The following is a 12324-nucleotide window of genomic DNA, read 5'->3' on the forward strand; positions in this document are numbered from 1 at the left end:
TCAGCTAATAATGAAGTTTACTGCTCCTTGACAAGCACAGATGATCTTCCATTCACTCCTCTCTTTTAGGGCAGGCAGCCATCCTCAGTGTGGTGCTTGCAGGTGGGTGCTGCGCTCTGTGGGTGGGAGCTCAGGGCACCAAATTACATTAGGGAGCTCAGGGATGGAGACTGCAGAGCTGGAGGAGTACTTTGCAAATGCTGAGCTGTGAAAAGCAGAGGGGGAGGAGGGCATCAGCAGGTGAACAGGGAGAGAGTCACGGGGAGATGAAGGAGCAGGAGGGCACATCCCTGGGGATGTGTTAGGGCTCTGTGCCAAGCAGGCGTGCAGTAGGAGCTGGGAGCAGCAGCTCTTCCTGCTGCTGCAGCTGCCATCTCCCCAGGCAGGGGATGCTGCCTGCACAGCCTCAGAGGCTCCTGTCTTCCCAAAGGGGAGGCAAAAGGAGAAATGACAATAGGCACAAGTCAGTGCTGCACAGTGCCTTCATTGCCAGTCCCCTGCACTGCTTCCCACCAGAGGAAAGTCCCCTCTTTGCGCATGAATCTGGTGAAAAGGAGCCAAGGGTGTGCTGCCTCGCTGCCGGGGACTCCAGGAGGAAATTTTGAGTCTTTGGGACCAGCCAGACAGTACCTCTCTTCTACCTTCGTCCCTCCCTGTTCCTTACCCAATGTCCAGACACTGACCTTTTCTCCTCTCCTCCTCACAGGTGAAGTGTGACCAGTACTGGCCAAGCCGCGGTACGGAAACCTATGGGATGATCCAGGTCACACTGCTGGACACTGTTGAGCTGGCGACCTACACAGTCCGAACCTTTGCCCTGTACAAGGTATGGCACTGGCAGGGGCTGTGGGGTGCAGCACAACCCCAAACACAGCCACAGGCAGAGGGAGGTGCCCAAACCTCATTGGTGTTTGGGAAACCCCTGGGGGCAGCACCAGCAGCAGTGTGTCACAGCAGTACAAAGCCTGTTTGAAGCTCTGGGGACCCATTCACTCTCCAGGGAGGTATCTGGTTCCCGGCCCTTGCCCAGCTAGTTTTGTTCCAGTGCTGCAGCCCCTCTGTGCCTGCTTCCTACTGAGCTGTGGCTGTGGCTGTGCAGGCACATCAGTGTGTTCCCCTGCTAGGATGAGACTGTCCTCACACAACACTTCTCTTTGTCCTCAACAGAACGGCTCCAGTGAGAAGCGAGAGCTGCGACAGTTCCAGTTCATGGCATGGCCTGATCATGGGGTCCCAGAGTACCCCACCCCAATCCTTGCTTTCCTGCGGCGGGTCAAGGCCTGTAACCCACCAGATGCTGGGCCCATGGTTGTCCATTGCAGGTAGGACAGTGCATTCACAAAGCTACTCCAGGGCATCTGCCCGCTGGATCTGTCCACCTAACAGTGGTATCTCCTGCTCCTGTAGGAAGGTTTCTCAGCAGTGTGAGCTGCGCTGTGTGCCTGGGAGGGGAACAGCTCAGCAATTAGAAGCAGCCGTGCAGTGGTGAAGTTTGTATTGCTTCTGCTACTTCAGGCTAAACAGTGCTGCTGTATGGTCTCAAAACACACCTTTCCTGCAAAAATGCAAGCACAGTTTAAAAATGAAATGTTCTGAGCCCAGCATAAGTAGGTGGTACCGTTCAGAAGCACATCGCTGACAGACGTGCATGCAGTGACCTGTGCCAACATTCACACACAGTATTTACAGTCAAGCTCTCTAGCAGGGTAGAAAGGGAGCTCCTTAAGGGAAAATATTAGTCTGCTAAGGCTCGGCATCCCATCCAAGCAAGATTTATCTCTACCAGCCAAGTGGGGACTATTACTGAACAAACCACTCCATCATTGCTGTTCCGGTGTACGCCTTATCAGCAGTGCTTAATGCTCTCCTTTCATGCTCTGTTTCAGATGGGAGTGGGGTATAATTAACACACAAACAAGCTGTATTAAAGCCCTGTTAAGGATCTGACTTGCACCATAAATGAGGAAATGTCTGGCTCCATACCTCTGCCCACGTTTACGCATCACAACAGCATGTCTTGTTTTTGGGGTGTTCTCTGGGTGAGCAGTTTGGGGGTTGCTGCTCCCCTTACAACAGGTGCAGAGAGGTGCCCAGTTTTTGAGCAAAGAGCTCAGCATAGAAATGCATAAACTCGCAGTTCTGCCTCCCCTTCCAGGTCTGACTGCCCTTGTTTTATGGGTTAGGAAACAGTCACCCGGGTTAGGAAACAAGCAGGCTTGGTGTTTATGGGCTTCCCTGGTGCTGGAGCCCAGCTTGGATTTCAGGTTTTCCAACTCCACACACACATATGTTGTTGCTCTCCTGGCTGTTAAGCACATCTCTCCTTCCATCATCCCACCAGCAGTGTCCTTTCTGCTCCTTCTGGCCAAGGGGCATAACAGAAGGGCTGAGCAGCTTCTCACACCTTCCCATGCCGCATTCACTCCTCCTGTCACCTCTTAATGGAGCTCAGCTCATTAGCCTGCGTTGTAGAGCCAGGAGCTGTGCTAAGTGAGAGCAGAGCTTGCCCAGCATCCGTAGGACTCAGCATCATCTCATGCTTTGTTCCCGCAGTGCTGGCGTGGGCCGAACTGGTTGCTTCATTGTCATTGATGCCATGCTGGAGAGGATGAAGCATGAAAAGACGGTGGACATCTACGGGCACGTGACGTGCATGCGCTCGCAGCGCAACTACATGGTGCAGACAGAGGACCAGTACATCTTCATCCACGAGGCCCTGCTGGAAGCAGCCACGTGCGGCAATACCGAGGTGCCTGCACGCAACCTCTTCGCTCACATCCAGAAACTGACCCAGGTGCCTCCAGGAGAGAGCGTCACTGCGATGGAGCTGGAATTCAAGGTCAGTGACAGCCCCGTTGTCCCTTCCCCAGGACCATGTCCCTGTGCACACAGCCTCACCAAAACACTCGTACAGGGGCTGGGAGAGCAGAGACGTGGCTCATTGCAGGCACTTATTCTTTTGTGTGTTTCTAAACCAGGTACACAGTGATTTAAAGTATATTTGAATTGTAAAGCTTGTGTCGGCCATGGTCCCCCCTGGATTGGCAGCTTCTGGGGAGAATATAAAAGGCAGATGGATGCACAGTTCTCAGCAGTGTGTTCTGCTCTGGGTTCACTGTGCGGCAGGAGCTGCATCTGAAATCAGATGCAGATCGTGTTAGTGATAATTGATGTTACTGTGAACAACTTGTCTGGAAACGGCTCCAATTTAAATATGTGAGACGTTTATAGCCTCATTTCTTCAGTGCTGAGCTCTGTTATTTTTTAACCACCTAGACGCCAAGCCTCAGTGTTTAGAATTGGTGAAGCAGAGTTTTAAGGCGGACTCTTTTTAAGAAGCCGTGCCCACGTTTTGCTATCTGTATTTGAAACTGCCTGCTGCAAATATTTATTGCAGCCTTGGAGAAGGAAATGAGCCTTGGTAAGCGCCCGTGTTCTCAGGTGACGTGCATTAGTCCAGTGAACTCATGCAGGAGAATATGGTTCATGCAGGGAGGTAGCAGACCATACAGGCTTTGAAATGAACTGCAGCAATACAGCTTCACCCTGTTTGTCATTACCAAATGACAAAGGAGCAGGAGAGGCAAAACATTGACTTCCTGTGTAAATTAGGAAAAGCTGATCAGCTCTGTTCTGGGGTCTGCATCACATCCCAAAGAGGACCTTTTCCTCTTGCAGTGAGCCAAGGGCAGCTGCTTCCACACACAAAGAGAAGGGTGGCTCTGGGGATGCTGGGGGAGTCTTGAAAAGAGGAAGGGGGAAAAAAAAGGCTTCTGATTGAATGTCTCTGCCAGCATATCTAAATAACACGTTTACCATGACTCCAATTTACAGGGCTCAAAGAGAACCATAAATTGTCTCGCAGTAACCCAGAATAGATCTTCTTTGCCTGAATATATCACAGTTCTCACATTTTTCTTGGGTTCTTCTGGGGTGAGAAGTAAATAATGGGATGCTGCTGGAAGACAGAAAGGCTTCCTTCCTTCCTTCCCCGATTGCACCAAGTGCGTGTCCCTGGTTCAGCAAGGTGCATGGCTTTGTATCGTGGTCCTTTGTGGGTCAGAGAGCTGGGGTGAGTCTCAGCTCCACTGTGTGCAGCTTCAGGTATTCACCTGTGGTTTCCCCTCGGTGCTCACTGGAAGGGAACCACTACTGCTGGAAGGATCTGCTTGCCAAGGGATGGCCTCAGTGAGAGGAGGGACCATGGGTACATGCCTGGGGCCTCTGTCTGCCCTGCTGCCAGGGTCTCAGTTTTAGCCCAGTCTGCTCTGTACCCAGCAGCGTCTGACTTCTCTCCTCCTCTTTCAGCTGCTGGCCAACTCTAAAGCACATACCTCACGTTTCATCAGTGCCAACCTCCCATGCAACAAATTCAAGAACCGCCTCGTGAACATCATGCCCTACGAGCTGACGAGAGTCTGCCTGCAGCCCATCCGGGGTGTCGAGGGCTCTGACTACATCAATGCCAGCTTCATCGATGGGTACAGGTAAGAGCCATATAGGACGCCTGGGCTGATCTGCCTTCTCCTCTTTGCCAAGGATTGATCCTGGCTACCTGGAAGCAAGCTGGGGGACCATTTTGCTGCATTTTATTTCTGTCTGTCCTCACAGAAGCTTCATGCATATAGTTACAGTGTGTGAAGACTGCTAGTGAGAGAGAGTTGCCAGGCTTGTTTGTATTGCTAGAGACAGATGTCCACATGGCTCAGGCATGAGCTTCTGCAGGCAGCTGCAGTAGTTATAGGACCTTCTGGTAGACATCTCTTGGCATGTATTTTATTTCTGCAGCACGTAATGCAAATCTGCAGCCCTTTGCTAGCTACAGCAAACAACGTGTGCTTGAACTGTGTGGCTAATCCATGCAGGAGCCCAGGGCTCATTCAGCCATGTCTTTACTCTGGGGAGTCTGGATCCTCAGGCAGGGCTGATGCTGGACACTGGGGAGCTTATCACTGGATTCTGCTCCTCAGGATCCCTTTTAGAAAGCACAAACTAAGATCTAGCAGGGCAATGACACAGCTGGCATCGCTTTCTCAGATGTAAAGTGCCAGCTGAATGCACAGAGACAGCCAAGTGGCCATGACTCCTTCCCAGCAAGTCCTCAGATGGTAATCCAGGCCAGATCCCAACGACACACTTACAGGACTCCCTCCTGCTATCTCTGCAGCACTGCAGCAGGCTCATCCAGCACAGCAGTGGGTAACGCAGTGATGGATGTGGCTTTGCCCAAACGCTGCTGGTGGGCTGGTGATCTCCCAGGAGCAACAGGCAGTGCCAAGGGGACAGATGTCAGGTGCCTGGCAGCTGCTATGCCACAGCTGATCAAGAGCAATGCTGACTTTGCCACTCGGCAGTGCCATGCAGAGGGATGCCAGCACAACAGGTGTCGCCATTTCATGTGCTACCTACTCCATCCCTAAAGAACATTGTTAGCTCTTCCTGTCCTTTCATTTGAACAGAGCGATCTTCATTAGTGTTAACTAAAGAGATCGGTTGGCCCAAGGTACTGCAGATATCCCTGATGCTACATCTTTATTAGCTCTTTTGTTTCAACATGCACTCCTACTCCCTGCTTTTTATGATGCCATATAAATCCACCCCGAGGCAGCCCCTGTCTTCACCATGCACATTACAGCTATCCTGTTGCTCATTAACTTAGAGCGCTGGCAGGGAGCTGAGGCATGTGGTGGGCAGATGCTGCCCCTCATCCCACAGGCTCCGGCACCCTACAGTGGTGCAACTAGCCCAGGGACCTGCCTCTGAGCAGCCACATGGGCAGCACAGCATGCCAGGCTGGGCACTCACAAACCAAAGAGCCAGCATGTCAGAGTTGGCCCTTCTCAGGGTCACCAGAGCCTTTAAGCTGCCCTGGCTGTGCACCACTCACTGTTCTCCCCACTCCGAGGCAATGATATGACATCCTTGGGGGCTACAGTGGCTGTGTCATTTGCTGGCACTGGGCACAGCTGGCAGCTCATGTATGGCTGTGGTAGAGAGATGGTCAGGAGGCTCACAGGGAAAGCAGCTGTTTGGGGCTGGCACTACCAGGAAGTGCCCAAATCTCATTGTGGTAGGGATGTTGCTTGATCCTTAAGACTACTTGGAAAGCAGTCAGTGCTTCTTTGTTCCATCAGCACAAAGCTGTGTGGCTAAAGCTGCAGTGTGTGTGATCCTAATAGCTGCAGAAGTGCACCAGGAGGGTTTGGGAGAGCAGGACAAAGTGTGGTCAGCTTTCACTGGCGATGGGGCAGGTAACACAGGACACACTAAACTGCTATCACACAGGGCACTTTGCAGGATGCTCTCTTGGAACAGCAGACAACTTTGGAAGCCTCTAAAAAGGTTGCAAAATGGTATTGGTTTCCACACTGCCCTAATTACTAGCTGGTGTGTGCGATCAAGGTGACCTGATTCATTTCCTCTGTCCCTTCTCGTGCAATGGGAAGGGAGTTGGGTGTTGCAGTCAATCACTTGGGAGGGACCAGCAGCTCTTCTGGATCCTGTACCTGGAGGTACCTATTGCACCCAGCAGGCACAGGCTGGGCAGGTTTATCCTTCCCATGGTACCTATGGTCAGCCCTGGAGACCCATCTGATCTCCTGCAGCTGTGTTGTCAGCCCTGCAGCACAGGGTCCTGCCTCCAGCTCTCCCAGGGCTGCTCTGAGCACCGTCTGTTTGTTGCAGGCAGCAGAAGGCCTACATCGCCACGCAGGGACCACTGGCCGAGACCACAGAGGATTTCTGGCGAATGCTCTGGGAGCACAACTCCACCATCGTGGTGATGCTGACAAAGCTGCGTGAGATGGGCCGGGTATGAATCCTGCGTGGGGGAGAAAGGGGCTGTGTGGGTGTCACTTCAGTCTGTCCCCAGCACCAGCTGCTCCAGGCCACCCTCCTGGGGTGTCCCATGGCCCTGTGCTCCCACAGCCCGGGGAGCAGGAGGGAGGGGCAGCAGTGTGTCAGTGCTAACATCTCACTGTGCTCCTCACCCGCAGGAGAAGTGCCATCAGTACTGGCCTGCAGAGCGCTCTGCCCGTTACCAGTACTTCGTGGTGGACCCCATGGCAGAGTACAACATGCCTCAGTACATCCTCCGGGAGTTCAAAGTCACAGATGCCAGGGTGAGTGTCCCTTCTGGCTTCCTATCTCCTATGCTTCTGCCAGCCCTGGGCAGTGAGGGGAGCATGCATCAGCTCCAGGAGGGACCAGAAAGCAAGAAGCTGCCAAACACTGCAGCACGAGGTGCCACTGCCCACACCTGCCGCTGCTCTCACCGCAAGTTCCTTCCTTGCCAGCTGTGTTGGCTCCTGTGAGCAACTCACCGATCTCTATCAGCACCAGACCCTGCCTTGCCTGTGCTGCACATATAGGCCAGGGTTTAACATGGGATCCCCTAGAGCTGGATGCAAAATAGGGGCAGAATGTTGAACCACGAGGTCCTGAAAACCTGGGGAGGGGTGCGAGGTGTGTCTGGGCTCACTGTGGTCTGTGCACTCACCTAGCCAGGGCCAGGGGTCAGGGAGCAGGTCACCAGAAAAAGGGAGCAAAGCAAGCACCTCTCATTGTCCCCTCACCTACAGTTTCCATGTAACAACCCTGTCCCCACAGGACGGCCAGTCACGGACCATCCGCCAGTTCCAGTTCACAGACTGGCCTGAGCAGGGAGTGCCAAAGACAGGAGAGGGCTTCATCGACTTCATTGGGCAGGTGCACAAGACCAAGGAACAGTTTGGGCAGGACGGGCCCATCACGGTGCACTGCAGGTGAGTGGGAACAAATGAGGAGATGATATCCTGGTATGTCACTGACAGCATTTCTGCCAGATGAGATGAAGGCAGCACCCTGCTCCTTCTGATGTAAAGTTCCTTAGAAGAATCCTTGGGCAGGGCATGGTGCTTGATCCACAAAGACAGAATCTGTGGTCCCCATGGGGCTGGGAGGGCACTTCTGGCTGGCAGTGTCCCCTTAGCCTCTCTTGGCCCCACATGGCTGGGCATATGGCATTGCTCCAAGGAACAGGGCTGGGGGGGGGGGCAGCTCTCACTGAGGCTGGCGGGTCTCTGACTGCACCTCCTGCTCTGCACAGCGCTGGGGTCGGGCGCACGGGCGTGTTCATCACACTGAGCATCGTGCTGGAGAGGATGCGCTACGAGGGGGTGGTGGACATGTTCCAGACGGTGAAGACTTTGCGGACGCAGCGGCCGGCCATGGTGCAGACAGAGGTGAGTGCCCTGCTGCCCAGAGCGGTGGGAGATCCGTGGGTGCCGGCATCTCGGGATGACATTCCTGCATCCCCACTTCTCACGCTTCTCCCCCCGTTGCCTTGCAGGACCAGTACCAGCTGTGCTACAGAGCGGCACTGGAGTATCTCGGCAGCTTTGACCACTATGCAACGTAACTAGTGCTTTCCTCCAGTCGCGGTGGGGATGTCTAGGAGTGGAGACGGGTCCCTGTGAGCCAGAGCCGCCCATTCCTCAGTCCTTCTGTACAGACCGAGGTGCTGCCCAGGCAGCAGACCTCCATGCCAACCAGTTCTGACCACGGCATTTAGGAACTTCACCCCAGCGCCAAACGAGGGAATCCAACTCCAAAAGCATTTCCAGTCTCTGGCTGCATTTCTGCTCATATGCATCTCTCGCCCTTCTCTCACGCGACTGCATTTCACAGCGAGGCTTTAGGTGGGTGGAATGGGATCTTTTTCTTTTTTTAAAAAAAAAACATGTAAAATAGTTACTAGTGGTTTTTATAATCTCCTCTCTTTTTATTTTTTTATTATTTTTTTTGCAAGTCTTAATGTTTTGCTGAGGCAGAACTGGACCCGCCAAACTTCGGGGAGTTGGGTTTGTTTCTTTCTTTCTTTCTTTCTTTGAATATCCTTTTGCTTTAACATTTTTTTACTGCCCTATGTTTATTTCAGCCCAGTCACTGCTGGTTCTGCCCATTTTAGTGCAGCTTCCTTGGTAATTTGCAGCAGCTGGCTTGTGGTTCCTGCCCGGCTCCATTCCCCTTAGGCTGCTTTTTAATTCTCTGTAGAATATGAAATTTCATGGAACTGGACCTAAGCTACCAGTTATTTTTTTAGCCTTTCCCTTCCCCCATTATTTCCCGAGTAGGTTTGGGAGGGCATATAGGGTCCCTGGAGAGGCGGTCCCATTTGTCAGCTGGAAACTGTTCGGTCCTATTACAATGCGTGTTAAACCAATCCAGTGACCGCGTGTATTGGCAGATCCCGATATGACGTGAGTTGTCATCACCTTGTTTGTGAGAGACCCGAAATCCTGGGCTCCTGGCCTGGGAGCCTCTTTTTGTGTCTCGCTGGGAAGGGGGGCAGGAGAAGTGAGGAGGCCCCCACCCTTCCCCAGGGATGGGCTATAGAAGCGAGACACAGCCCTTCCTGTTAGTCCCGCGGTTCTGTGCGTGCAAGCGCCATCCTGTCACCTCACACCAATGAAGTGCATTGGAGCATTTTACAAGGAGCACAAACCCGGCCGTTCCCAGAGCGGAGCCAAGCAGGCTCTCTTTGGAGGCAGGGTATCGCAAGGAAAGGGGAGGGGGAGCACACATGGCTTCAGAGGTTGGGTGTTTCTATATTTTCTGCTATCCTGCAAATGTTAAAAGTCATTAGAATATTGTATTTTCCGCTACTTCAGGACGTTCTAATGAACCAATGTGGCAAGACTACTGGACTTAATTTAATGGTACTATATATTAATACTCCTTATTATATCACGCTTGCACTAAAGACAGAGTGAGCAGCCCTCTTTCGAGTGCATTGAGTTATGAATAAAGGTGGTGGAAGGGTATCTAATTGTATTATCACATGTATTCCGAATGTTAAGAATCCAAACTACGTTGAAATCAGCAATCCAGGGTTGGTAATGTTGGAGGACACATTCATTTTTACCTTGTGGATGCATAGTGCTGTAGGGGTCACTGTTGTATACAGTCTGTTTTCTATTTGTTAATAAAAAAAGAAAAAAAAAAATTCTACAGCATCATTGCATAATTCTTGATGTTAATAAATTTGAATAATCGGGTTTCATACAAGCTGGCTTTGCTGTCTGTTTCTTCACCAATAAACAGAAGCGATAAGACTCTGTGATGCATGGGCACACTCCCCAGCCTGGTGCCAGAGAAGCCCTTTCCACAGCCACGTTGCAGCCATAGGTGCCCTGCACTTCCCACTGGGCCCTTGTGCCAGCAGAGAGCTTGGGGACCTTCTGTGACAACGCTGCAGTAATGCCATTCTGCAGTACTGAGCACAGCTGCATATGCAAAGTACTGCTAAGCAGTAAAACCACTGCGTGGCCCCTGCCTGCAGAGCAGCACTGGAGTAAGCTCAGGTGTGAAACCACTTTAGGCAAGTTTTGTGTGACTGTGTCTGCTCTACATATGACTGTCAGCCAACATTTCCCCCTCGCCCACCTGATGCAAACCCAACGCTTTCCCCAGGGCTGACCTGAGGCTGGTGAAGCCTTCCCCTCCCTCTGCTGGGTGGCAGCTCCACTCGAGGACATGGATCTGAGGGCAAAAACAAACCCTTGTCCTTGTGATGCAAAGCACGTGCACAGGCGTGTGTGCACAGGCACGTGTCAGCACCGCTGGTGTTGGGGAGCTTTGCTTTACATCGCTGCCAAAGCCTGGGATGGCAGTGCTACGTGGCTGAGGGCATACCTGCTCACCTGTGGGTGCATTTGGGAAGAAACACACTGTGCTTTTTAGGAAGCAGCATTTTAGGAAGCCAGCCAGCTGGAAAGCAAGTAGCAAGCACCCACCTGTGCTGCAGCAAGAATGCTTTGGCTGTGCCTCTGAACTACAGCTGATGATGCTTTCACCACACTATTGTACTGCTCACTGAGCACTGACTGGGCAATGCCACATGCACAACACGAACCATCGGTCCATGGATGGTTTCTAATGCTGCTACTGCCATCACTGGAAACAACAGCTGCAAGGAAACCTCTATAAGTGCACTCATATCCCACAAGAACATTTAGGGGCTTCTCTCCCTCTCAGTGCAAACCCTTGACAACCAACCCAGGGAAAACACGGTGGCACAGAACACTCCCAATTCACCTGCACTACGGGCTCCACTTCTCTGCTTGCCATGCGAGGTGTCTTTTTGGCAGGCAATACTGATGGCATGGGGAGAAAGAGAAGCAGCAAAGAGTCATCATCTCAGCATGGACTGAACTGGGAACAAACACAGCACTTTGAAAGCACTCACTCTTTTAGCACTTCCATTTAACTCAGCGTATCTCACAAAGGGGAAAAAAATAAATGACTGTAATTTCATACCCCTGACAGACACTGTTGCCCACCCTCAGGCCAGTTAATGCTGTTGTGTTTGGGTCTTTCTCCTAGTGCAAATCCCACCCCTTGCTTTTAGCAGGTAGCCCTAATGCCTGCTCAGATAAGCAGCTTTGCAAAGGGCAAGATTTGCAGAAAGCGAGGTTAACAGGTGGGAGAGCAGACAAACAGCAGCCAGCAAAGGTGAGTTAATAGGTATTCTGATGCTCTTACTAATCCCTATTCATTCCATTGGTACCCATAACAAGAGAACTATGCGAGCCTCGTTGAGGCCCCAACAATTAAGTTGATTGTGCCTTTAAGCGAGACACTGAATGGAATACCGTGCGGAGGAACACGCAGCAGGCCCACAACTGGGATCTCCGAGGACAGCTCAGCCCACTCGGGTACGGGTACGGGGACGGGTACGGGGACCAGGCCCGGCCCGATGCCTCCACTAGGCCGCGGCCGCCATAGCGACAACCTCCCGTCCGCCCCGCTGCCGCCCACCATCTACCTAGCAACCGCCCCTCTCCCGGCCTCCTGATTCGCTGTCCCGCCCCGACTGAATTCTTATTGGCTGCGAAAGGGAGAGCTCGCAGCGATTGGCTGCGGTTCCGGAGGCGGGGCGGCAGGGCGGTGGGTTGTGGGCGCGGCCTATAAGCAGGGCGGGGCTCGGGCGGTGCGGAACGGAACGAACGGCCGCGGTGGCGTCGGCGGCGGCCTGAGGGAGTCAGCGGGAGAGGAGTGCGGCGGGACACGGCGGAGAGCAGGGGGGAGGGAGGAAGAGGAGAAGAAACGGGACGCGGAGCTGACGTGAGCGCGCCGGGCGGGGACTCGCAGCTCTCAGCGTCGGGACCGGCCCGGGCCGGCCGGGTTTGGGGGGGAGGGGCGTGAGGAGACGCAGCTCTGCGCCGCGAGGAGGAAGGAGCCTGTGACGGGCGGGTGCGCTCAGCCAATGGGGAGGCGGAACCGGTGCGGACCCGGTGGCGATTGGTCGGCGGGAGGAGGCGGGGCGGGGCTTCGCGGGGTGTG

At 53.2% G+C, this 12324-nt stretch overlaps 3 protein-coding genes across 36 annotated transcripts in view; 2 read left to right on the forward strand and 1 right to left on the reverse strand.

The window, feature by feature from the left end:
- Positions 1–10047, forward strand: part of PTPRF (protein tyrosine phosphatase receptor type F) — a 332623-nt gene extending 322576 nt beyond the window's left edge. For all 33 annotated transcript variants that reach the window (XM_085512298.1, XM_085512304.1, XM_085512291.1 and 30 more), the window contains 9 exons: positions 707–826; positions 1168–1322; positions 2554–2839; positions 4309–4487; positions 6685–6811; positions 6996–7121; positions 7609–7763; positions 8087–8222; positions 8330–10047. In XM_085512298.1, the coding sequence (XP_085368424.1) occupies positions 707–826; positions 1168–1322; positions 2554–2839; positions 4309–4487; positions 6685–6811; positions 6996–7121; positions 7609–7763; positions 8087–8222; positions 8330–8398 (1353 nt within the window). In that variant the 3' untranslated portion in view covers positions 8399–10047. The remainder of the gene's footprint in view (positions 1–706; positions 827–1167; positions 1323–2553; positions 2840–4308; positions 4488–6684; positions 6812–6995; positions 7122–7608; positions 7764–8086; positions 8223–8329) is intronic.
- Positions 1–12324, reverse strand: part of LOC116653772 (uncharacterized) — a 12400-nt gene continuing 76 nt past the window's right edge. The window contains exons 2-4 of the mRNA XM_085510804.1: positions 11634–12310; positions 11077–11135; positions 1–205 (exon numbers count right to left, since the gene is read on the reverse strand). Of these exons, the coding sequence (XP_085366930.1) occupies positions 11082–11135; positions 11634–12310 (731 nt within the window). The 3' untranslated portion in view covers positions 1–205; positions 11077–11081. The remainder of the gene's footprint in view (positions 206–11076; positions 11136–11633; positions 12311–12324) is intronic.
- The window catches only part of KDM4A (lysine demethylase 4A), a 22999-nt gene continuing 22634 nt past the window's right edge, over positions 11960–12324 (forward strand). For both annotated transcript variants that reach the window (XR_014933039.1, XM_015870125.3), the window contains exon 1: positions 11960–12105. The gene's annotated coding sequence lies outside the window, so the exon portion shown is untranslated. The remainder of the gene's footprint in view (positions 12106–12324) is intronic.

This window comes from Coturnix japonica, chromosome 11 (genome assembly GCF_054131305.1).
Source record: "Coturnix japonica strain WE chromosome 11, WE-NBRP24, whole genome shotgun sequence".
NCBI classification, from domain to species: domain Eukaryota; kingdom Metazoa; phylum Chordata; class Aves; order Galliformes; family Phasianidae; genus Coturnix; species Coturnix japonica.